Consider the following 25,631-nt stretch of genomic DNA (forward strand, 5'->3'; position numbering starts at 1 on the left):
ATTTACATTAAGGAACTTATGTGATAATCAATTAGAAATATATTAAAATGATTTTAAAAATATAAAAATATTTAATTTTAAATTAAAAAAAATCAAATTACTTCGTTGCGGAACACACTATAAGACTCACTGTTGCAAAACACTGTCCGAGCCCATCTCTCCACCAGGGTTAACAGCATCCCAAACCCAGAAAGGTACTTACAGATTTTGCTTTCCCGTTGCTTCCTAGTTAGTTCATTTATTTACTTTATGTAACACGATTCATTTTGCTTTTCAACTTTATTACTTCATTTTCCAAGCATTATATATATATATATATATATATATATATATATATATGAAAAAAAATCCCACCTTTACTGGTTCTTGAATATCAAAATCAAGTTTCTTTCCTACCATGTGAGCCATTCTATAGGTTATTTTGTTTTGGTTGTTTGATAATAATTATTTTTTAAAGTGTTTTTTTATTTTAAAATATATTAAAATAATTTTTTTATATTTTTTAAAAATTATTTTTGATATTAACACATCATTTAAAAACATCAAAAATATATTAATTTAAAGTAAAATTAAAAAAAAAAACATTTTCCAACTACAATATTAAACATAATCAAACACAATCCAAAATTCTGCTATTGGATCATGATTTTATTTATATTTATTTTTTAGAAATGGAACTTGTACTTCTTCGTATTCTATACATGGATTAATGTACTCACAAGATATTTATTTCTTAAATTTAATATAATATGATGAGAAACAAACTTATTTTATTATCTTAACCAAATGTTAAAAGTACTAAATCCTAAGCCTAAAGCGAAAAAAAAGAAAGAAAAAGAGCAAAAAAAAAAAGGAAACCTAATTACTTTTTTCGACAGCAAACAAATTGCCAAGTATGGGATTCCCGTAAAGTGGCCTTCCACTTTCGAATATTTTTTACAAGTATTCACGTCAACAATAAAGGCTGTCCTTTTTGTCCACAACCTCAACCCACAAAGACTCTTTCTTTCTTTCACTTTCATGATTTTTTTTTTTTTTAAAGTTTTTAGGCTACATGACAATAGAAACGGCAAGAAAATATAAGAAGATGGTATTTTTAATATAATATTTATTTTTTAAAGTATAATAATATTTATGAGTTTGGTATTTCTTGCTTTGTTAAAGTATTTTTTTTATTTAAAAATACATTAAGATAATACATATTTTTATTTTAAAAAAATTATTTTTAACATTAACATATCAAAAAAAAAAAAATAAATTTTTAAAAACTAATGCTGCAACCTCATTACCAAAAATACACCCAAAAGATCCCGGAACAATATAAAAAAAAGAAACACATTATATTTCTGAAATATAAATAATATGCTTGACGGTACATATTCTATCACTAAAACATGTGTTTAACACTAAATATGCTGAATTTGGAGGATGGGTGTTTTTGCAATCTGGGTTTCGTCAACTTTCTCAATCGGTCTCCATATTACTGATTCTCAGGTGAATAGCTTGGAACGTGAGAGACAAGTAGTGATGACTACAAGTGAGAGCTGGAAAGAATGAGAGATGTGGCCAAAAGTACTAATGCAAATTGGAGAACTAAAGAATGGTGGGTTTGGGTTCCTGATGACTCTCCAACGGCCAAACTTGCCAGCCATGAACTTTGTAATTCAGCTTCCTGTGCTGAGGATCCGGTGACCGTCCCTCCCAGCTCTGTCCCTGGCCCATCAATGGCTGTCCCCCCGATTGCTTGTGGAGGCGCGTCACTTGAAGACTTCAGACTGCAACAAGAAGAATATATTCCAAATTAATCAAGACGTCATATCCAATCATGAACATAAATTAATTAAAGTATCCAATCATGAACATAGATTAATTAAAATACTTAAAGCCGTCGCCGCCTGTTTATTAATTGTCACGGAGCAGACTCACATAAACAGACAAGAATCGTGAACGATTATCCAGATGCTTTCAATAATTCTCCAAAAGCAGATAATAATAACGATTTTACCTATGGAAAGTGGGGCAGAATGTGATGGTGTAATCTGCGCCTGTACATGTAAAAGTGCTAGTCGCATCATCGTATGCGTAGCTATACGACTTCGGACAGGCACTCTTGAACACTTGAGAATACATGGAAGGCTTGCAAGATGCCGGTGAGTTGTACTCGCCGCTGCAGCAGTACTCAGGCTTCCCAAATGCCTCACAGGCGCTCCTACAAGCACTGCCGCCCTCAGTTCTCAGCTCCGTCGGGCACCTCCTATTAAGGTCCGTGACACACCCTGTCGACGCGCACTGCCCTGAACCTCCACTCACTTCTACAATCATTGGCAAATTGTATCCATCAACAAGACTAACATCATAGAAATCCTGGGAGCCTGAGCCTAGAGTGAATTCAGCTAGAGTGGCGGGCGGTGTGGCTCCTGCACCATTGCACTCCACTTGCCCGGAGCCACAGTCTGCAGTAGCACAGGAACCATGGCCTGAGGAGTCGAAATTGCAGCCTGATCGGCCCCAGAAGCGACCAGACCAGCCTGTTGGGGCTTGGAAGGAGCGAGAACTACCTTTCCTAAGCTCAAAGCCAGTGCTGTCTAGTTCTGGACTGCCTAGGATTCCTGGCCAGACTGAGAAATCACATTTGTTAACAAATGTGAATTTAGCGCCTGAAACACCTGAAAAGGAAACCATGGACAAATCTTCTCAGCACTTAATTTAATGTAGTTTCAATGCAATTCAGGAAATCAAACCAACTCTCTTTACCTTCAAAAATGAAGAGCAGGCTCAGGAAAGCAGCACAATAATGGGGGTGATTTTGTGAGAATGAGAGCAAATCCATTTGAGCTTTCTTAATTTCTCTCCTATGTTCTGATAGAATCAATGGAGACAGTAACAAGAACAGGGTGGCCTTTGTTTTGTCTGAGAGAGATGAAATTTTGCTATTTGTACTAATAGTAGAAAGATTAGCTTAACTATTAGCAATGGACTAATAATATCTGGTGGTACATTTCTTGGTGACAAGTGAAGAAAGGATCGATTAAATAGGAAGGAGAAGAAGAACAATAGCCAGGACAGGTCTTTTTGCTTTGATAGATGGAGGATGAATGCAAGAAATGCTTGGCTAAATTTGGCTAATCACCCATACCTTCACTTTCCTTCTTCCTTTTTTTTTGTTTTTTAAAAGAATGGTTGACGGGCGGCTAAGCTAGGAGTGGTGGAGAATCTCAATCATCAGTCATGCACTTGTTCTATTTACTTATTTATTTATAAACAACTATAACAAAAGACACATCACTAAATAGTATCCTCACCTACAATTTAAGGCCTTAGGTCTCTCTATTTTCTCTTGCTCTATGTGCTCTTACTTGGCCTCGTATTGACAGATAATGAATACGATCATGACCCGAATTGTTCTTACTTCAACCAAATTGTTTTGATGATATTTGGTGATCCAGAAAATTTGATCTTTGCTGCGAGAAATGTCAACATCCATTATAAAACCACTGGTTCTGTTATACAAACCTGCAATGAGTCTGTGGAGGAGAAAAAAATTGCCAAGTTACCCAAGATCTTCTCTCCCCACCTCTTGTTCAGATTTTGAAGATAAAATTGCCAAGTTCTTTTATGTATTCATATCATACCATATCGTATACATGAATAAATCTAACTGTGAATATTTTATGTATTCATATCATATTATATAACTGAATACTTATCAAAGGCACTAAAAATTAACAATAATAACAAAACTTCATTTTTAGATATTTGGAAATGCTTTTATATATATATATATATATATATATATATATATATATATATATATATATGTGTGTGTGTGTGTGTGTGTGTAAGTGTGTGTGTGTATTTAACTTCAAGATCCTTCATTTTACAACTTCAATATTTCTCAAAAAATACTGATGGAATATTATGAAAGGATATAGTAAAGATTTTGTCTGCTTTGAAAAATATCATCAGAATTAGCAATGAAATACTACTGTCAAAAAATATCTTGAAAATATATTATTAATTTTGTCAGTAATTTAATTAGTTGACATTTTGCAAATCTATAGAATTGCCGATGAAATATTCATACCTAAAAATCAACTTTTATCACTCATTTTTCATCAAAAATCTATTATTGTTTATTTTCTTGATAGAGTTTTTCGTTGCCTATTATGTTGGTAAGTTGCTACGCATTTTATAAGTTTTACAAAAAGTTTTAGAATGGGTGTAAGATTTCCAGTGAAAATACTGATGGAATAGCCTTTTTGTTGGCGATTCCATCAAAGATTTTAATTATTATTTTTTTGTTATGATCCCTAAGTTGACAATTGCTTGCTCATAATAAACCTACAACAATAATAAAAAAACACTTTTGAAAATTAACTTGTACAAATTTCACAATGAATAATGTTAAATGGATTACATAGACCTATAAGTTTTCACAATTGAAAGATTTAAGTAGTGAATTTATATGAATAATACATAACAATGAGATTGGTAGAATTTCATGCACAAATATTAAAAAAATATATATAGAAATGAACACTATATTAAAATTCCAGCAAAAAACCATTAAAATTCCAATTAAAATACAATCAAATCAACAATGTAAAGTATATATACTTGATATATCACATCAGAGGTGCTAAAGAAGGTAGAGAGGGAGCAAAAAAAACCTGAACTTGAAGGTTAAGAAGGGGAAGCTAAAAGTACACCATAATTGCATTTAGTTGAGCCCAATACATTTATTTTGTTGTAATATTTATGCTCTCATCATACTCTTCATCTCAACAATCATTGTTCATGAATCGTTTTTTTGCACAATCTCATCAAAGCCCTGTGAATTATAACTTAGGTTGGTATGTGGTGTGCTTATACTTAAAATAGTGTGGTCCGCCCTAAGTTTCCAGGCTAATGTCATGGGTAAATCATAAACCTGATTCCTATTAGGTTCATCACTTATAAAAGCTTCTGACCATATTTAAGGATCATAAAGAGGATGACTAGAAGTGTCATCGCTAACTTTTGCAACCATGTTGGTGTTAATAAAATAAAATAAGTTAAATTTCTAAATTCAATGATATTTTATATTGTTGATGCAAATAAACAATCTTAATTGCTTATTTACTATCAAAATACTTACAACTAATGCTTTTGCTCTTGTATTAACACATGTTTTCTCATTTTCCCATATCCCTTTCTTTATATTAGTTTCCTCGTATAACTCAATTTGAGTCAGTTCTCACTTAAACTATTTTTCCTACAAATTAAATAATTTGTTAAAAGTCTCATTGATAAACACATAATTAAAACTTCAAGAAAAATAATAAAATATATAACAATGAGTTCTTACTAGGCATTTTACATGGTGGATAAACCAAATCCCTCATCCAGTATGCTTGCTCATTTAACCATGAAATTTTTTATTTTTATTTTGTGAATTGGAAATTGAGTGCCTTGTAATTTTTTCTTAAACCATAAATTATGGATATAATGCCCAATCACGTCCTATTACATGCCTTGATTTATATCCTTTTCAACTCCATATATCACCTAACTTGACCTTCTTAATTACTTGTTCGTGGGCATGGTATAAAAAATCATGCAATCTAGTATATAAATTTATTAAATATAAATTAGATAAGAAAATAAAAGAATAAAAGTTTACAACAATATAATATTAATTGATTTAGACTTACCTAGTAGCACAATGATTTTTATACACTCTAGTGACAAATATATGTCACTCTCATTACACCAAAAATTTTCCTTGATTAATTAGATTCAAGAATTCGTTTTTTAAATTTTAAAATCTAGTAACTCAAATTATAAATTATTTACCTAACTTTAACATTTTACCACCAAGCATCTATCATATACATATATTTGTTCAAGATAATTATGAGATTGACTTTATTGAAACAATGGTTATTCAAATAACCACTTTATCGTAGAAGTGATGAAACAAGTAACTTCAATATTTATAAACCTAAAAATCAATTTAAAAAATCTATTTTTATATAATTATAAAACTTAAAATAACTGAATAATTTCTTTTGATGAACCAAAACGAATTGACCTAAAAAGAGAGGAAGTTTTTAGTCTAGAAATGAACGTTTAACCTCACGTGCTTCTTTTAATGTTACTTTTAAGAAAACTTGGAAATCAAGAAATATTTTTAGGTCACTTTACATTGCTTGTCAAGGCTTTTTCTTTTAATGATACTCTTGCTTTCTAGTACATTTGTAGCCGTAAGCAGGTTGTGGTTATTTCCAAGAATTTATAGGTGCGGGCCCCTCAACTTTTATTTTTTTGCAAACCAGAAAAAATTAGAATACGAGGACTGATCAGAGTTATAAATAAGTGCCAAAAAAGGAAAAATAATTATTATTTTTTCCTTTTCTCCTAGCTCGTACGCTTTTTCATTTCCAGTTTACTACGGTGTTCTGCTATGCATTGTTTCAGTACTCTATACAAACTACACTTTTGTTCTTCGGATTTATATGGGATTTCTTGACGTCTCGCCTTTTTTTGGTATATTGGATACACTTCGTCACGACTGAGCTCATGAAAATACATTATTGTAGACCTGTTGCAGCTGGTCTGAGCATGTTTGGTGCTGAAATTAACCATTCTCACTCAGAAACAAGATTTTCTGGGATTATAAGAGACTTGACTGCTTTTCTGTTGATAATATTGCCTTGAATCCGATGTTGTTGTTGTCTATTATCTTTGGCTATATAATTTTTTTAATTGCAATGCATTTCTTGCGAAAATAAAAAAGAATTCATAAACTAAATATATCCTAATTCCATTCAAGAACAGAACCACGTGGATGTGGGAGCAACGTGGAAGTAGACAATTGGAATCCGGGCCAACGTAACACCAAGTTGTTTTAAAAAAAAATTATTTTTTTATTTTTTTAAATAATTTTTAAGTATTTTTATCATTTTGATGTTTTGATATTAAAAATAAATTTTTAAAAATAAAATAAAAATGATTTTAATATATTTCTAAACAAAAAATAATTTAAAAAATAACTATTACCATAATTTCAAAGCATTGGCTGCTTTTGTTAAAGCAGATTCTCCTTCCATTTAAAGAACATGATGTGCATCTTAAAAGCACTTCAAAATCCGGCCATTGGGTCAGCTAACCAGCACGGCGTTTTGTTCATCGGAGGCTGTGGTCATTGCCATAAGCTTTACCTTCGCAGCAACGTTATTGTTTTGAAAGCAGCGGGCAATTCACATGCTATCATATAACATTAACAATACATAAACTTTATGAACATATTATCATATATCAATAAAGCTATTTTCTCATTCTCGTTCAATCCTTTTCTCCCAAAAAAATAATAATTTGCTATTAATTGACTTTTCAAAGATAGAAAAATAGTAATATTATACGTGTAATGTATATAAATCTAGATATTATATTTAGATTATTTTTCTATGATAAAATATAAAGAGAGAAGGGTATGGTAAAGAAAAGAAATGAGAGTATTCTGAATGTTTCTTGTATATTCAAAAGTAAAGAGTACATGTATATATATAGTGTTATGAATTATTCTAATAAATTAATAAATAATAAATCAATTAAATTGCTTAAATGATTTTATAAATAAATTGAATATATACACTTATACAAGCCACTCACTTGCTACTAGCTTAAGATCTTTACTTTACTCCTAATTAATCGAATAAAACCTATTCATCATTGAAAAAAAACCCCTTAATTAATGCATGTGTAGCCAAAGCACTCATTTCAGACAACATAATAGTATGTATTAATTCTTTTAAAAAAATTCCTAAAAGAGGTAGCACTATTATTTAGCTAGCTATTATAGAAGTAAACATAGATGTATTGTGATTGCTTCAATTCATTGATAATTTAATTTAATTTAATTATTTTTAAATGTGTAAAACTATGATTTAATCCTTTAATTAATTTTCTGAATTTTTCATATTTAATTTATATAGTTTGAGGTATTTATGTTTCATTCTTAAACTTTATATCTATTATGTGTAAATGCTTGAATGTTCAGAGAGGTGAAAAAAGTTATCAGAAAAAGGATTGGAAAGAATGTTTTTAATTGGTCACTTTCCAACCATAAAAAAAAAAAAAAAAAGGTGATTTTGATATCCATAGGTTTAGGTTCATTTCGGAGATGGAAGTTCAACCTATGCCTACAAAAACAGATTGAGACTCGTAAAGGTTTCTCTTTTTTTTTTTTTTTAATTTAGTATGAGTTTTGGTTTTTAAACTAATTTTGGGGTATTTTGGTGTTGATAAAAAATAGAGTTATTGAGGTTCTTTTTGAGTGAAAATATAATTAAACAATTGCTTATGCTCTGAGTTTAGTTTTTAAAATTTATTTTTAATTTCAGCATATTAAAATAATAAAATTATTTTTAAAAAAATCAATTTTTTTTTGGATATATCAATCCCAAACACCCCCACTGAAACATAACCACAGAACATCCAGTCTAATAGCATCCTTGGCTAATTAGAAAAATGGAGAGTTTAATTCATAAGAGAAAATTGGGATAATTTCATGGAGTTATCATGAATTTTAGTGCAAAATCCAGCCTTCATATGAACAAGAAGGCTGCTGCTTGCTCCCTTTTGGAAGCCGATGCTTCTATCAACGTCTTCAGGGCCCTCCATGTGTCGTGTAAAGAATATTTGGATAAGGTGTCTGATCGATCTTTCTTCATTTTTAACGAGCAGCATCTTCTCCCCTTTACCGTTTTTCTTCCTCCAATCCATCGTTTCTTTATTAAAGTTTTGCGTCAAATCCCACCACCGCTGTCTCGATAGAAAAAACATTCTTTTCGAAAAGGGCTCCCGAATTAATCCTTTGTTTCTTGAAGCTTCTCTTCTTCGCCAGCATCTTGTTCTTATTAAATCCAGAAAGGACTTGTATTATGTGCATGATTAACGATGAACAAGGGATTAAAATATGGGGAGGAGGTCAAGGGATAGAAATGTGATGTGGAAGCTGCGTCGAGGGACAAACTGGTGTAAAAATGGCTTTAGGTTTTATGCCTTATCAAGATATGGTTGTTGAAAGTGCCTTTTTTTCAACTTTTTCTAATTTTATTCTCATTTTATCTCTGTCTAGATTAACCTACCCAGATTGTCTTCAATGCTAGTGATTTTATTTTAAACTAAATGTTGTTCGATCATGATATCCAGGGGCCAGATTAGGGAGAACAAATTTAGGAGGGCAAAATTTAGATTTCACTATTTCTAGGGTCAAAACTTAAAATTGCTCAAGGCGACATCATTTTAACAATAATAAATAATAAATTCTTACGGCAGTCGGAGCCCCTTGCAGCCGCCTATCTTCGCCGCTGATGTTATCATCACTACACTTTTGTTAGCAAGTGAAGTTATGTTAAACTGGACGTAACTAGTATGGTTGCGTGTGATGACGCTTGGATTTTATGATAATGTTGTTAAACTTTCGGATCTAACATGGGCAAGTGTCAGGATAAATTGACTAGGAGTTGATTTCGTGTGACTAGGTAGATATATTATTAAAATCCTGTATGACAATTTTAAAAAAATAAATTAAAGTGATATTATTTTATTTTAATATTAAAATAATAATGTTTTTGAATTCATTCAGATAAAGTTAGGTTAACTTTTTTGACCCGTAATTATAAGCTTGATTGATTTTAATAATTTTATTTTTTGGAATTGGTTTTCATTTAGTTATATGCTAATAAAAACATATATTCTCAATTCTTAGAAGAGAAAATGAATAACATTATGGAGGAGACATGAATTTTTTCATAAAATTTATTTTTTTTTTATTCTTATAATAAATTTTTGATAATAAGATAATTTTTTTATTAGAAACATATTTCATTGAATAAAAAACAATAACATTCCAAAAAACTATTAAAAAAATCATAATGATATTAAATTAAAAAGAAAAAACATATATTTTTAATCCAAAATCTGTTTTTTTATTCATGCATTTCTTTTTATTCCAAAATACCTTAAATATAGCTACTACATCCTAGGTACATTACCCTTCTAATCAAACTTGGTTGACTCACCACTAACCATGGAGATAAAAGATGCATACTGATTAGTATTTAAAAGTGTATTTTCATCAAGGTTTTATATTATCATATTGCATTTAAAATATCATTAAATTCTATAACTTAAACATGTTTTATAATAACAAGTCTGATAACATAAAATACATTTAATTTATAGTAAATGATCATTTTGAATGTGGGCATATTTCATAATTTAAAGAATTAAAAGATGTGTTTTTTTATTTAACTATTATTTTTTTAAGTAAAACCTTATTATGATCATGAAAACAAGTCTTACTTATACAATTAAAAAAAATATAAGAATAGATCATTTTCAAGCACCTATATAAAAAAATTCAAGAACAAATTAATGAAACTCTAAAAAGGAACCTAAAATAAAAAGGTAAATACTTTAAGGCCCAAATTGTAATTTTTTAAACCACATGAATAGCAAAAAAGGAAAACAAAGGTGTTTATTTTGCTTTGTCAAATTTGATCCTAAATATTTTAGTTTTTCCAATCAATAAAATCAAATCTCTAGCATCAATCTAATTATAGGATATTTTTTGACATCCCAAATACGATATTACACATGAACCAAAACAAATTGTCAGGTTTTAAACCTTGCGAACATATATAAGATAGAAAAATAAAGTTGAAAAAATAAAAAAATAAAAACTAATAACCAAGTTGATAATTGTTCAAGGACCAAAATAAAAGGAGAGACCAGACTTAGTTGCACTGTAGCAATTATAGTTGAAAGCTATTAATTTTAACAATCCACGTCATTAAAGGCCTAAAAAAAACCTTAATTGGCGTCTCTTTGACTGTTTGACAGCCAGTCTCTCTAATCTTGTTTGAAAGAACTCTTGGAATGCTCTCGGCAATTCAACATGACAACACATAAATACGTGTATCTAAAATGACAGCTAGCCACATGTAACACCTTCATACCATACTCTATAATTCAAAGGCAAGGATTAATTAAAGAAAAAGTCATGGTCATATGTTTGGTCCATGGTTGAAAATTAATGTAAAAAACTTTGAAAATCATGGAAAACGGTTGGAATATTGATATAATTAATAAATAATATAACATTTTAATAAATAATAAATAATTAATACATAATAATTAAAAGTGTAAGGATTAAATTTGATATAATTAATAAATAATATAACATTTTAAAAAATTGCAAAACTCTAGAAGGTGTTTTTTACCTCGAATAAAACAAAAATATTTTTTTGAAAACCAAACTAAATTTTTAATTGACTAAATAACCAGACTCTTTTATAGCAAATAAACATATAAAAATTTTGAAAAATGATTTCTAAAAACACTTTTTCTACAAAACCAAACTCTCTTTATATTTATCGTCGGCTTCTATAGATGGTTCTATGCTACTTTGATGTGAAATTGTTAATAGTTTTGTTCTCTAATACAGCCATGACCATGACATTGAAAATGGACAGTGGGGGTGGCAGAGCCATAGCAAATGTCAACTTGGGAATCAAAAGTGAGGGGCAAAGATCTAAAAAGAAGAGGGTGAATTTGAGGAGATAAAATCAAAGAGGACTAAAATGAATATTTCGAGAATATCAAGGAGGGAATTGCTCCATTCTCTTCTACTGGTCCACCATTGTATGAATGATGATGATACGAGCAGGCAACCAACGGAATATGAAGCTACAAAAGAAAAGAAAGAAAGAAAAAATGAAGCGAAAAAGCTTTTCGATTTTAAGAGGCCATGAATTAAACGTGGTTTTACTTGGAAATTAGGCAAGATCAATGAGGCTATCATGCCTTACACTCGTCAATGGTGGATAGATCATGACAGATACTCTTCCACTGAGGTCCAATTAATGGAATCAAACAAAAATGTTTAACCATATTCCTCATTATTTACGACTCAAGGACGACGAAGGGAAGACGAACTCTAGCATGCTTTATGTATATTTGAAAGTGTGGTTATAATTAATTTTTTAAAATAATTTTTATTTTAAAATATTTTAAAATAATATAATTTTTTTATTTTTAAAAATTATGTTTTGCAATCAAAATGATCTTAAATATATAAAAATAAATTTTTTAAAAAAAAATTTAATTTTTTAAAAACACGGGTTGACTCGCGTTTCAAAACGCTCTCTTAATAACTTAGTAAAATAGCTTCGTAAATCACACAAATTTAGTATGAATGTTTTTGTATTTTAAAAGTATTTTTGTAAAATTTTAATTTTTTTTATTTTATGTTTCTTAATTATTTTAATATACTGATATTAAAAATAAATTTTTTAGATAAAAAATATTATATTGATATGCATTTTCAAATATAAAAGATTTGAAAATCGACAGCTATTATTAAATATATTTTGAATGATATTTTTTTTTATGGAGTTTAGTTTAACTAGATGAACAAAACGACTAAAAACCCAATTATTTGATCAGATGTCCCTAAATAAATGTTTTATTTGTTTAAACTAAAAACCTATCGCAAACCAATTCCTCAATTCTAAATTTCTTGCGTCTACTTAGAAAAGAAAAACGTAGGCATCTAGATTCTAAATCCACCTACTAACCAACCCTACGAAGCTTTTCAGCAAGAAACAAAAAACTGAAAATCAAATAACCATCATCGGCCAGTGTTCTTTAATAAAAGCACAGCCACAAATTATATATATATACTAGTCTTGATACCCGCGCGATGCCGCGGGTGTCAAAATCTGTAATATTTTTTTTTGCACATGTTATATGGGAATAGATAGTATATTCACAAAGTTAGTTGCAAAAGTCAAGTTCAGATAGTTAACAAAGTTAGTTGCAAAAGTTAGTTCAAGCATAACAAAAGCAGTGAGAGGTAAATATTTTATGCTTTATACATATAGGTAGAGAATTGGACGTGAATGAGCAGCAAGCTGTATCAACAACGCAGATGGTGAAGACGCCCAATCAGGTTGTGATGTTGGAAAAGCAAGCATTGACTAACCCAATGTTAATTGGCTTCCTATTGGAAAAAATCAGTGTAACTGTAAGTTATAAATTTTATACAGCAACAAATATTAAATTTTTTTTAAAGATAAATCAGTAATGAGAAATGAAGATGTAATTATTGTTGAGCATGTGAGTTCATAAAGAAGGGAAACTAATTAGAAGTAGATGCTTACTTTTTCAGGTGATGAAACGGAGAGGCGCTGCTTCTTTGAAAGTTGAGGTGCAGGATTGTCATCATCTTTGTAGAGATGCTCCTTTGATGAGTCTTCGTTGAAGGGTTTTGGGTGGGGAAGCTGGGTGCTGAATCATATGTTGAAAGGAAGTACTTAAGGAATGGGAAATGTAAACAATGTGAATGAAAGACAAAACAATTTATTTATTAGTAGAACAATTAAGTAATAACTTTCATAGGATGAATGTAGAACAAATATGAGATAGTGGTGTCTTGGAAGTTAATATCTTGAAATCAAAAAATAAGAATAAAAATAATGATATAGCTGAAAAAAGATTCCACGGGATGATATTTGCATGCCAAATAAGATATTAAGAATGAAAGGGAAGACTATTTATAAAGTTGTTGATCAGGCAAGGAATAATTACTAAAGGAATGCATATCAAAGAAATGAGATAGTGGCCTCCGCTGGTGTGTCATGTTTGCACTGAAATTATTTGTTATGTGTGGGGAGGCAAAGCAAACCTGTCGTGTGGCTCAGCATCATTGAAGGTTAGTGCTCTTTTTGACTGGCGATGGCAGCTGTCATAGAACGTGTCTTTTTGTGGAGAGGTGTCATGCTGTGAAGCTGGAGTCTGAATCTGAGATTGATCTACATCCAAGGGATCTGCAACGTTTGGTGTTGGAGGGGTGAAAGTCCTTGAACTTCCAGCAGCAGAGGTTATTGAGGCTGGCGTGTCAATGTTTTTAATGGGGCTAGGTGGGCTAACAGATGCCTCAGTTGGTATTTCATCAAAGATGTTGCAAACATATATCTCACATCTGCCGAGAACAGATTTGTATGCTCCAAATCGAAGCTGAAATATTTTTATCTTGTTTAATTTCTCAATCATTTGAGGTGGAACAGTAAATGGGTCAGTGAATTGTTTGTCGAACACCAAATGATGAGCTGAAGCATTGAAAAAATACTCAGCTGTCTTGCCAGAGAGAAGAAAATTCGTGACATCTTGACCATCGCTGACGATGCAGTTAAGTCTGAACCTAAAAGATATGAAAAAGAGCTCCAGTTAAGAATGAAATAAAAGCATGTGTTAATATATGTTTCAGCTGAAAATTCAAGGATGTTTTGGTATGCATATTAGTTGAACCATGGGATCGGTGCAGAGGATGGATAGTCATGCTCCATGCATCGCAAATTATTAGGGAGTCCAGAGAGTGGCTTGTTGCAATCTGGACAGCTTTGACACCACCATCCCTTGAAGAGATCATAATCAACTATGAAAGCTTTACATGTAAATCTTTCATTCTGCAGGTGTCAATTAAAGCACAAAGTCATACATTTTTTTTCATAAAAATGAAGGCTATGCAGTGTTGGTGATTGCCAACAACAGTGTAATCATAATATTATAGGGGTATGGAACCAGCCATCAGATATAAAATTATAGGCCTTGAACTTCTATGCCATGATTCTTGATCCTAGACACTATATTTGACGATCTATCTCTATTAGACAATTGCTGGGATTGGGCATCACGACATGAATTGCAATAAGTAACATTTAAAGAATAACATAATAGATACCTTGTGTTCGTATGGGTCCATACAGAGGATCTCTCTTATTGTTCTTCTATTTTCATTTATCTGAGTTTCCAATGAGAGGACAGCTCCTGATGATGGAGGCAACTGGTGTAAGTCAACAGCCATTTGAGCATAGCTACAAAAAGATAAAGAAAAAGGTGTTGAGAATTAATTTAAACATTAATACATAAATTGGATTTTAACAAATGCAAAAGGTTCGAAGAATATAGAAATTTACTAATGCTTGTATGCTAATAATTCTGGTATGTCCGGGTTAAAATACCAAACTGAAGCTGCGGTGCCAATTAGATTTGCAGATCCTATAAAAAATGTAACAACCACATATTTATCGGTGTATATTTAATGTGAAGAGGTTATGAAATTTGAACCGAAAAGCTAATAACATTGAATGATGGTAGGCTTGATGATAGAACGAAGGAAACCTCTAAATTCAGAGACACGAAAACCAGCAAAAGCAACGATAAGAGGAGAATCTTGTTCTGCTAAAGAAGCGTCGTCAAAGCTTCGAGCAATGTCACCCCATAAAGTGATACGAAGCTCCTCGCCTCTAAACAAAATAAAAGTATATTAGACTAATGCTAGGAGGAATTCAATATAATAAATAATTTGAATTTATCATTAACCGTATATTTTCAAGGATGAACTCCCTTTTGTCTTCAAGTGTTTGCCCCCGAACCAAAATCTTTTCAATTGGTTGTATTGCTTTCAGCCTACCGAGAACATCTATATAAATAATTGAATAGTCATGTCAATGGAATGAAAAAACTATGCATGATACAGTTTGGTACATAAGGGTAAGAATGAAGAACACCTGTGAGAAGTCTTGATCCTTTTTCTTTGTTAAGGACATGTGCAAAATCTGTGAAATTAAAGTAATATCGTGGAATTGAAAGTGGGGGAGAATTGAGGCGAGTGACTTTGGTGTCAGACTTAAGATCAACAACAGCTTCATGGCCAACAACAGCATTCATGTAGCGATTTTCAAAGGTGTAGAAATTTTTGACTTCATAATATCCACCTTCAATAATGATTGAAGAAAAATGTGCAGCATCTCTAGATTTGGCTGATCCTTGTATTGCACCACCCTTGTTCATTTAAAAAAGGCAAATAATTGGTGACATTGCATAATTGCGTGGGAAATTAAAAAAATAGACCAAAAAAAGCATGCAAGCAGAGGCAAGAATTTTAAGAAAACAATAATAAAGATCATATTAGTAGATATGTTGCATACCTCACGATCAACAAATAGGCAATTGAAGTTTGTTGCTTGTCCATTTTGTTTTGGAATCCAAACACGACATACTCGAGCTCGGATCAAAGGGTAGAAAACATATTTTTTAATGTTGTGTAAATGAATAGCCATCACTCTGCATTTAAAAAAAGCAAGGAAAAATTGAACAAATAAGTGAATAATTAAACATGAGATTAAAATATAAACATAGTAGTAGATCTAAATGGAACCCAAATCTGAAAATATAAAGCTAACATGACAGAAAAGTGTCATCATAAAAGCATAAATTTTTTTTATATATGTTGAAAGAAGACTCATAGATGTTCAAGGTTATGAATAGGGAATTTTAACACACAAAAGATACAACAACGAATACAAAGATTACCTTTTGGTAATAATTGAATGATATCCTTGTAAACAATGTTTTTGGCATAACATGATGGTTTTCCTTCATGATCGAGGGAAATGATTTTAAGTCCATTCTTTGATGTAACTCTTGATAAAGCAACATATAATTGACCATGACTGAAAACTTGTTCTTTCAAGAAGACACCAACAATCTTAAGTGATTGTCCTTGGCTTTTATTAATAGTCATGGCATAGCAAGGCCTAATAGGAAATTGTCTTCGTTTGATTGTGAAGGGGCATTTTTTATCATTAACTGGAAAGACAATTCGTGGAATAAAAACTCGATCTCCAATGTTAGAACCGGTAATAATTTGGGCTTCAATAATTCGCTCGGCAAGTTGTGTAACAATAAGCCTTGTTCCATTGCATAAACCAGCAGAGGGATTAAGGTTCCGAAGTAACATAATCGGTGTGCCAATTTTCAAAGAAATACTGTGTTGGGGCACACCATTAAAGTCAAGCTGGTTGATAAATTCAATTGGATACAATAAATCAATGTTGTCAATATCACCAGAAGTTGTTTGGATAGAATCACAACTAAGAAAGTTGTATTTATGACCAGGTATAATATCAAGGATAAAATTATTAATCTCAGAAACAGTTAGGTTCTTCGGTGTAACAATTGCTCTGTCTTTAAAGTAGAATGGGTCAAGATGAGCCCTTTCAATATCAGGATATATGGCAGAGACAATAGCTGCAATTGGAGAATCAATTACTTCAACCTGAAGCTCACATGGGATTTTGATAAATGCCGCATCATGATCATCCGAAACAGCCAAATCACATATTTGTCCATCACCAATTAAAAGGATCCACTCTGCAAATTGTCTAAGTTCATCCTTTTGGTCTGGGCTTAAACCTTCAGCTGATAGTCGCATATTTTGATTCAAAGTGAGGAATGTGAATGCAGACCATAGCAATGAGCTAGTAAAAGAAGCATTAATTATTTCTTCTTTTGTTCCTCCAGGTATAACAGGAAGAATTTGTCGGAAATCCCCACCTAATAAGACAGACTTGCCACCAAATGGATTGTTAAGTCTAAGAACATCTCGTAGAGACCTGTCCAAAGCTTCAAAACAGAATCTATTATTCATTGGAGCCTCATCCCAAACAATGAGTGATGTCATCTCCAGTAGTCGTGAAAGGTGAGTGTTGTGTTTAATCTCGCATGTTGAACTCTCATTAACTTCTAATGGAATTTTAAATCTAGAATGGGCTGTTCGCCCTCCAGGTAATAGAAGAGAAGCTATTCCAGATGAGGCAACAGCAAGAACAATTGAACCTTCAGATCTAACTCGATTAATAATTGTATGCCATAAAAAAGTCTTTCCTGTTCCACCATGACCATGAACAAATATGAGCGCTTGTTTCTTTTGTAGTATAGATGTAATAACAGAATCATAGATGTTTCTTTGACATGGATTAAGAAGTGGCATAGCCAATGAATGGTTATTTCTAAGCTCAGCAAGATCATAGCTAAGCTCTTCCCTTAAAAGTTTGTTCCTGACTTCATCCATCAATCGACCATTCGGCATTGGAAGTTTATGATCTTCCAACGATGTCCCGGAAGCATTAAAAAGTTGTTCAAGCTCATACAACACATAGTTCTTAAGTTCGTCATCAGACAAACGAACGTTCAACATTGAGAAAGAAGATCTCAGATGATATTCAATGTCATCATGCATAGAGTGCCAAAATTGATCGAAAAGACTATTTGGATCAGCAACCTCGCAAAACATAATAATATTAATAAAAAGTTGCCTTAGCTGTGGAGAAGAAGCTGTTGGAATAGCTTCACCAAATGCATCTGACCATTCTTTATCATCTCCTAAGAGTCCCAAAGCCTTGCATGCAAGTTGAAAAGTTGGAAATATTGTACCAGAGATTTGCCGCAAGTCTTCGAAGCTCTTTGCTCCTTTAACATGATTAAGTAACATTCTGAGAAAATACAACTCTCCAGCTGCAGGATGGACATACACAATGCGACCAAGGCAAAATCCACGTGATCTAACAATCCATTCTTTTTGCCTAGCATCCCAAACATACTTGTTTGGAAACTGTGAGTAAAATAGATCTCGTGCATCGACATCAACCCTGTTGCGCTCAAACCACTCTGTGAGCATTGTCTTATTAATGCTAGGTCTCCCAAGAACTGACGATAAGGATTGATTACCTGAAAAAAACACATGGTGTTGTAATGGCAGATGGACTTGAAGTCTTTCAACAGCTGGGCTCCTTGAATGGATTGGGAATTGGAATAAACGCCATACTGCTTCATATGGACAAATGAATCTACAGTTCAGATAAGCTTGTATTTCATCATCAGTATCTTTTTTCATAACCATTCTGCATCGATCAGCTCCTTTGCTAACATACTTAAAAAGATACTTGATAAGCAGAGATTGACAACAAATTTCAACATTAATGTGTGCATTGTATCGAAGCAAAAGTTCTTTGTTGTATGGGACAACATGACAATTTGACAGGGAAATGCCATTTTTAACAATGTGACCCATAGGCTGCATGCGTCGTTTATAGTAAACAAAGCCATTCTCACCAAAGATGGTTGCATCTTTGTTTTTTTTTGGAAATTGTTTGGAACATTTATTCTTTTCCATACATTGAGCCTTTGGATTTGCAGCACCACATGGACCATGCATCATAAATTTTGAAACTATCTCAAAGCAAATAGGATCTTGATGCTTGTCAGGTATTTCAGCTGAAATAATAGAGTCAACATCCTCAGGCGAACGGAATTTGAATTCTGGAGCTAACCAAACTAACAAATGAGTATGCGGCAAACCTCTTTTTTGAAACTCCACAGCGCAAACATCTAAAAAGAGAATGCAAGTAAAGAAGTCAAAACAGATGTTTGTAGAAGGATAAAAATAAAAACTTGAAATTTAAGAAATAAAAAAGAAATACCAGCAATTGTCCGCCCAAAAGGTTTTCCGGACTTGATGAATGACATCATATCAATTAGTTTGGAATGAAATACCCTTGCTATGATGTCAGGTTTGTCCTCAGGTTGATAGCCCTTTGTTTTTTTTAATTTCTCGGCGAATTTCAGGCCAATTAACATTGCAGGTAAATGTGATAAAAAGATCAGGATTCCCATAACATCTACATATAGCCATAGCATCTTGGTAATTATTAACCATATACCGAGGGCTTCCTGTTAAAGACGATGGAAGTATAATTTTCCCTGTAGTTGATCCATCAGTATCACCTCTGGCAATAGCATCATGTATTCCTTTGTAATGCTCACTTCTAAGATTTTCTTGGTTTGCACGTATAAAATCTAAACGTTCCTCTTCAACATTAACAAATGCATCAACCAAAAATTGTTGGTACAATCGTCCGCCTTTTATGAGAGTGCTTTCTTGTTTTTTCTCTTTCATGAATGAGATAAGCATAATAGGCTCTCATTGAAACCTTTTGTCTTTTTTTAGGTGGTTGCTGCTCTTGATGAGCTAATGGAATATCAGTGTGGAAACCATCCTCACCATATGGAAAAAGAAGTGGGGTAATGAAGGGACATAAATTTTGGATGAAGCTTTGAGATCCTCTGAAGTGTTCCAGATAAACTTTCAATAATTATGTCTCGATCAGATCGACAATGACCAATGTCCCCAACAACCAAACCACCAATGTCATTTAAAGAAGGATCGTCGTATTGCCTTGAGTCATCATCTCTTTTACCAATTAACCGAAGTTTGAGTTCTGGAACCTCGACATCCCCAAGTCTTTGTCGAGCATGACGGAACAAACGAACCAATTGATTAGATGAATCAAGCATATTGATTAGACCAACAACAATGTCACTATCCAAGCTTGATTGAAAATTTTCATTGCAGAATGGTTGCAGCCGGTTAGAAACCTCATTATCTGTATCGAAAATATAAAGCTGCGCAAACTTGGGGCCTTTATTATCCATGGGAAGAAGAGAACCCATAACATGGTGGCAGTATCCATTGACCTTAAAAACATAAGATCCAGGTCGAGAATTAACAGAATTATCTACCACAGCCCCCATGGATGTGAAAGCGAACATTGAGTTATAAGCACGAATTTCACGCCGAAATTTTTTGGATGATGAACCATTGTTTGGGTTAAGAAGGTTATCAAGATAGCTAGGTGTTTCTTGTGGAGCAGGAAGCACCACCTTTCCATTATTACAACAAAGTGTAAAGCATGGGTTTGTTTTAGATGAACGGGCCAATCGTTCTTGTAACCAAAAAAGAGCGTTGCAATGCTTACACTTGTATGTTTTATCGCCAAAATCAATGTATTCAATTAAATAACCTGTAAAAAATAAAGGTAAGATACTTGAAGGAATGATATGAAAGAGGTAATTACAAATAAAGGAAAAATGGCTACAAAAGGTACATGATTGGATTACATACGTCTTTTTTTTTTCTGGTATGATGCTTGACTTATAGTAGATTGATGATTAACGGTTTGCTCAGAGAATCCTTCAGATTCATGACTTGAAACTACATCACTACAGTGAAATGAAGCAAGGGCGATAGATTGTGGAGGATTGGATTGCCTTGCAGCACTAATTTGATTAGTTCCAGTTTGCACCATGTTGCTTGATAAGGAGAAGGTGGTTTGTATATCTATGTGCTGGCGTGAACAGACCAAAGTGCCAACTCCTTGAGTATGTTGTGGAGCAGATGGTGTATTTGAAGAGCTTGGGTTATCGGATAGCAAGATTCTATGAACGGGGGTTTCATAGTCATTCAAAACAAATTGTGAGGATTGAGAAGATGGCATATATCCATCCGATTGAACATGTCCGTCAGGACTTGTCATGTTATTGCTATAAAGAAACCATGGAAATTAAAAACGAAGTTAAATGAAAGGAAAACACAAAAAAAAACCATGATTAGTACATGATCATGGCCAAGTGAAGGAAAACACAAGGATAGAGAAAATCTTAATGACATGTGGTTTCTAAAGAAACCATGCAAACATAGGGATAATAAGTAATTCAAAACAAAACGTAATGAAATTAAGTGCTAGCCAAAGATTAATTCGCTTGTAAGGTGAAGGAATTACATTAGACTAAAATCTTTGATTATATCATGAGACATGATGACAGGGCATGCTTAGCTAAAAACAAAACTCCTTGGTTCAGGAGAGGATGAAGATATAACAATAAAAGATCAAGCAATTAAAAAAAAAAGACATTATATGTTGCTAAACACATAAATACCATAACCATGATTACGCATGCAAGGAAATAGAAATGCATAAAGTAAATAACAGAAAGGCACAAAACAAACCTGAGAAAACACCAACGATAAATAAAAGTGGCCGTTTTAAAAGATCTGAAAGACAAAGTTAAATTTTGATGAATATGTGCAAGAATAAAAAACGAAAAGACACGCGGGATAAGACCTAGAGAATGAGGCATGAAAAAATAAACAAAAATAAAAATAAAAGATGAGGCAGCATGTTTAGGTAAAAGAAATTAAGATCACAATCACAGCAAGCGCTTAAAAAAAAAACACCAAAGAAAAAAAAAGAAAAAAAGCAAGAACAATCTTTGTAATTTGTTTAATGAGACTGTCATGTGTCCTGCAATGTTTTTTTAAAAATTTAATTTTCGAAATTGTCCTATAACCCATAGCTTGACTCATGCAAACATTGCTAAAAAACACTAAGGACTCGTGACCTGCTTTCTACATATGAACATTAGGCATGTGAAATCTATTGCAAGCTCATGCCCCAAACGAATAATAAAAATTAATCTAACCTCATCATAAAAGTATAAAATCCTATGTTATTTCATGAAATGTCACCCACACCATCAACATATGTATAGCAGCCATGAAGAAAAAGTGTCTATTTGTACAAACCAACAAACACCTTGAATTTCTCTTTTCATATCAGATGTAAAACGATATTATATCAGAGTGATCTGAGAAGCATAGCAGGACAAAAAATGAATAACATTTATGGAAAAATAAGCATATTATATAGTTGATAGGGCATGAATTTTGATCCAAAAGTAAAAATATTTTTTTAAATTAGCTTTTGATCAATCTCTCCAAACAAAAACAAAAACAAAAATAATATGTTTCTCGAGTGTCCATCTGATTTAAAAAGGTTTAAGTTTTTTTATATTTATTATTTTTATATCAAACACTAACAAAAATTACAGACTTCGTGGGTGTTTGTTTACGTGGACGAATTTACTTTTTACAATATTTTGTTTTTTACTTAAAAAAAATATTAAATTAATATTTTAATATATTCTCAAATACTCTTAAAAAACCATCATACACAACCTTACAACCTCACCAGAGACAAAGTTTAATTTCATACGGTATCAATAAATTATGTTATCCTGTTTATCGTGTACAGGCTACGCCACAAAGTTAATTCATATACAGCTTTCATGGCTTGATTTGTCACAAAGGATTGTTCAGCCCAAAGATTTATAAAAAATGAGATCGGAAAAAATACACTTGTCTTATCGTATTTTTTCCACGTTAGATGGCGTGATATCTATCCACTTTCTAGGAACACCAAATTAATATTCAAGCTACCACCTAAAAAGAATTAATTAAGCTCTTTTAATACCTGTTTGTGATATTTTAATACATAATTATCATTATTAATTTGTCAATTCATCAAAAAACGTTCCTGCACCTAAAAAAACAAAAGGTCTTAATGAATATAATATAATATAATCCAAGCTTCAATCAAAGCTCGATTCATCCATTACTTTAAGACCTCAAAAGTAATACCTGTTTGTTTAATATGCCCGATTCATCCAAGCTTGGTGAGGGGTCCATGAAACACGGAGTCATCCATTATATATCGAAGCTTTTGCTTCATTCAAGGCAAGATCCCCATGTGCATGTTCTCATTGACCATTGCCCCGTGATATTTTCAGGTACACATATCCCACCCGACACCGTTTACCATTTACAACATCAAGACCGTCAAACCGCAGTCCTCAATCTTTTATTTTTTCCACGTTAGATGGCGTGCTATCTATCCACTTTCTAGGAACACCAAATTAATATTCAAGCTACCAACTAAAAAGAATTAATTAAGCTCTTTTAAAAGGCAGACTCCAGTTTCCTTTCGAGCCTTTTGAATCATAAAAGCAAGATGGATCGCTAGTGCGTAGCCCCTACCAAGAAAAATGTTAAAAAGCCAGCAATCCATGCCGTGCTTTCTGTGGGCAAAAATGCTGATTTTCCTCTGCAAGTTGGCATTCTTCGGTCACTTTCTTGTGGCAACAGTCTACCACTGGCATCAATCTCGCAAGATGGATCGCTAGTGCCTAGTGCCTACCAAGAAAAATGTTAAAAAGCCAGCAATCCACATCGTGCTTTCTGTGGGCAAAAATGCTAATTTTCCAGGCAAGTTGGCAATTCTTCGGTCACTTTCTTGTTGCAGCAGTTTCCAGCCCTCGCATATATATACTTGCCATCCCATTTTCCTTTCAACAAATCAGCCACAATCTAAAAAAAAGAAGAAGTTGTTTTTCAATCTTGGAAGTCCAACTTCTCATCACAGCAAATCATCAGTTTTCTCAAATGAGTCTCATCAAGAATCACAAACCTTGTCCAATGATTGAAGTTGCATATTCCTCACCCTTTCTCTCCGCCTATTCCCTTCTCTCTACGGCTTCTTTGTCATTGTCCTCCACATGTCCACCATCAAATGGCATGCAGCTCACATGATCAGCACCTCTCTAATAACAATATTTCAAGCATCAGTTTACGGATTCCTACTCTTCCACTCTCGTTCCTCTTCCTACAGGTGCGGGCAGCATGCTATTATAGGGGATCCTCCCACTGCACTGGAAACTTAAAGAGATATTTAGCACTGGTGTTGTGCTTGGAGGTTACTTGGCCCTGATGACAGTATTGTTCTTCTGGATTATGAAAGACACAGACTTCTTCTCAGCTTGTGTTTCCCTTTATTTAGATTTTATATATTTATATGATTTTCGTAAGACAGGATAAGTTTTGTGCAAGATCACTGAGAGATAGCAAATATGAAATGATGGCGGCCTTGCACTTGCAAGTGAGTATTGTGAGCCAGGCCCTCATTTTCGTCAGACGATCCCGCAGCTGGTCTTTCGTTGAACGTCCTGGACTTCTTCTTGTCAGTGCGTTTGTAATCGCTCAGCTGGTAAGGATTCATCTTATCCGCCAATCGCTACTTAAAACAACCCTCCCTAGAGTGACCTTGAAGCGCGCTTCTTGTTCATTTTCTTCCCTTGGCTCCATTCCATCCTTTACAAAGTACAGGTCCCAGGTCCGCGCTTTCCTTTGAACATGAGCACTTAGATAGATATCAGCATAGCTTCGTAATTAAACTCCTCGCACATCTTCTCTGAAAGCGAGAGCCTGAGATGCATTGCTTGCATCTTCATTGGGTCTTACGTACTTAAAAACAAAAAACGAAATGACCAACATACTGTAATGGTCTAGTTCCAGCGCCCAACGACCAATATTTTCTAAGCAATATTTGTATACCATAACAGCTACCTTATTCATTACACAAACATATATAATTACAAAGACGATATGCCATCTTATACTGCGGCATGCAATGAAAAAACATCTCTACAAACTTTATAAAAAAACAACAAAGAAGTTCACAAAGCTTGGCAAAAGCATAAGATTTGGTATGTAGAAATACAATTGGCCGCGATGCTATTTTTTGTAAAACTAATTATCATGCACAGCTGTCAGACAAAGAAACACACAGAACCCAGAATGTGGTGCAGAATATCAAATCATATGCGTTAGGACTTGATGAAACGAAGATAGTATGCAGAATCACACAAAGCAGAAAGAAAAGAGAAAAGAGAGAAGCCACTCTTTTGAGCAACATGGCAACGACTGCAAAATGAGACACAAACGTAAAGACACTTGATGGCCAATGAAAAAAAAACACTCCTTTTCATAATATGACAGAGCACAGGCCATGCACAATATGCAGACAGCAAGATGAGTATAGTCACTTTCCACAACACAATCTTAAAAACAACTAAGAGGAAAATATTCTAACCTTGAAGCCCAAACTCTCCTGAAAGACGATATGATAAAGGGAACAACGAACTGCAAAGGAAAGCATAACAAATCATGGCCACCCGCATACTGAACAAACAAAAGTTGCAGGGAACAAACAAAAGTTGCAGGAAAA

At 32.9% G+C, this 25,631-nt stretch overlaps 3 protein-coding genes and 3 long non-coding RNA genes across 6 annotated transcripts; 1 reads left to right on the forward strand and 5 right to left on the reverse strand.

Annotated features, from left to right (window-relative positions):
• Positions 1 to 1,321: 1,321 nt before the first annotated feature.
• Positions 1,322 to 3,232, reverse strand: LOC118029856 (thaumatin-like protein 1). The gene is made up of 3 exons (XM_035033801.2): positions 2,755 to 3,232; positions 2,006 to 2,666; positions 1,322 to 1,775 (listed from the first exon to the last, which is right to left on the reverse strand). Exons 1-3 carry the CDS (start codon positions 2,828 to 2,830, stop codon positions 1,532 to 1,534), a joined length of 981 nt encoding a protein of 326 aa, XP_034889692.1. The 5' UTR covers positions 2,831 to 3,232; the 3' UTR covers positions 1,322 to 1,531.
• Positions 3,233 to 12,715: 9,483 nt separating this feature from the next.
• On the forward strand, positions 12,716 to 13,446 carry LOC140955564 (uncharacterized). Its single transcript, XR_012169808.1, has 2 exons — positions 12,716 to 13,075; positions 13,220 to 13,446. It is a non-coding gene; the product is annotated as an uncharacterized lncRNA (long non-coding RNA).
• On the reverse strand, positions 12,882 to 13,974 carry LOC118029855 (uncharacterized). Its single transcript, XR_004684233.2, has 3 exons — positions 13,736 to 13,974; positions 13,212 to 13,338; positions 12,882 to 13,051 (listed from the first exon to the last, which is right to left on the reverse strand). It is a non-coding gene; the product is annotated as an uncharacterized lncRNA (long non-coding RNA).
• A 121-nt stretch (positions 13,975 to 14,095) lies between these two features.
• LOC140955593 (uncharacterized) lies at positions 14,096 to 14,918 on the reverse strand. Its single transcript, XR_012169874.1, has 3 exons — positions 14,792 to 14,918; positions 14,359 to 14,516; positions 14,096 to 14,251 (listed from the first exon to the last, which is right to left on the reverse strand). It is a non-coding gene; the product is annotated as an uncharacterized lncRNA (long non-coding RNA).
• Positions 14,919 to 15,025: 107 nt separating this feature from the next.
• On the reverse strand, positions 15,026 to 25,547 carry LOC118030055 (uncharacterized). Its single transcript, XM_035034080.2, has 7 exons — positions 25,497 to 25,547; positions 21,740 to 21,784; positions 16,041 to 16,176; positions 15,621 to 15,894; positions 15,433 to 15,532; positions 15,232 to 15,356; positions 15,026 to 15,108 (listed from the first exon to the last, which is right to left on the reverse strand). Exons 3-7 carry the CDS (start codon positions 16,170 to 16,172, stop codon positions 15,026 to 15,028), a joined length of 714 nt encoding a protein of 237 aa, XP_034889971.2. The 5' UTR covers positions 16,173 to 16,176; positions 21,740 to 21,784; positions 25,497 to 25,547.
• Positions 16,260 to 24,623, reverse strand: LOC140955620 (uncharacterized). The gene is made up of 7 exons (XM_073409396.1): positions 24,498 to 24,623; positions 24,100 to 24,168; positions 23,606 to 23,761; positions 20,037 to 20,613; positions 19,576 to 19,761; positions 16,426 to 19,281; positions 16,260 to 16,276 (listed from the first exon to the last, which is right to left on the reverse strand). The coding sequence occupies exons 1-7, from the start codon at positions 24,621 to 24,623 to the stop codon at positions 16,260 to 16,262; spliced, it is 3,987 nt and encodes a 1,328-aa protein (XP_073265497.1).
• Positions 25,548 to 25,631: the final 84 nt, after the last annotated feature.

Source organism: Populus alba, chromosome 5 (assembly GCF_005239225.2).
Source record: "Populus alba chromosome 5, ASM523922v2, whole genome shotgun sequence".
In the NCBI taxonomy this organism is placed as follows: Eukaryota; Viridiplantae; Streptophyta; class Magnoliopsida; order Malpighiales; family Salicaceae; genus Populus; species Populus alba.

Coding starts and splice junctions, on each gene's coding strand:
- LOC118029856 (XM_035033801.2), bottom strand. CDS start 2,830: ATGGATTTGCTCTCATTCTCACAAAATCACCCCCATTATTGTGCTGCT. Junction 2,667..2,754: donor CCTGCTCTTCATTTTTGAAG/GTAAAGAGAGTT, acceptor TTTCCTTTTCAG/GTGTTTCAGGCGCTAAATTC. Junction 1,776..2,005: donor TTCTGCCCCACTTTCCATAG/GTAAAATCGTTA, acceptor TTCTTGTTGCAG/TCTGAAGTCTTCAAGTGACG.
- LOC118030055 (XM_035034080.2), bottom strand. CDS start 16,172: ATGGCTATTCATTTACACAACATTAAAAAATATGTTTTCTACCCTTTG. Junction 15,533..15,620: donor AGGATCAAGACTTCTCACAG/GTGTTCTTCATT, acceptor TTATTTATATAG/ATGTTCTCGGTAGGCTGAAA. Junction 15,357..15,432: donor TTCATCCTTGAAAATATACG/GTTAATGATAAA, acceptor TATTTTGTTTAG/AGGCGAGGAGCTTCGTATCA.
- LOC140955620 (XM_073409396.1), bottom strand. CDS start 24,623: ATGAATCCTTACCAGCTGAGCGATTACAAACGCACTGACAAGAAGAAG. Junction 24,169..24,497: donor CTCACAATACTCACTTGCAA/GTGCAAGGCCGC, acceptor TATTGTTATTAG/AGAGGTGCTGATCATGTGAG. Junction 23,762..24,099: donor AGGACAATGACAAAGAAGCC/GTAGAGAGAAGG, acceptor TTTTCTTGGTAG/GCACTAGGCACTAGCGATCC.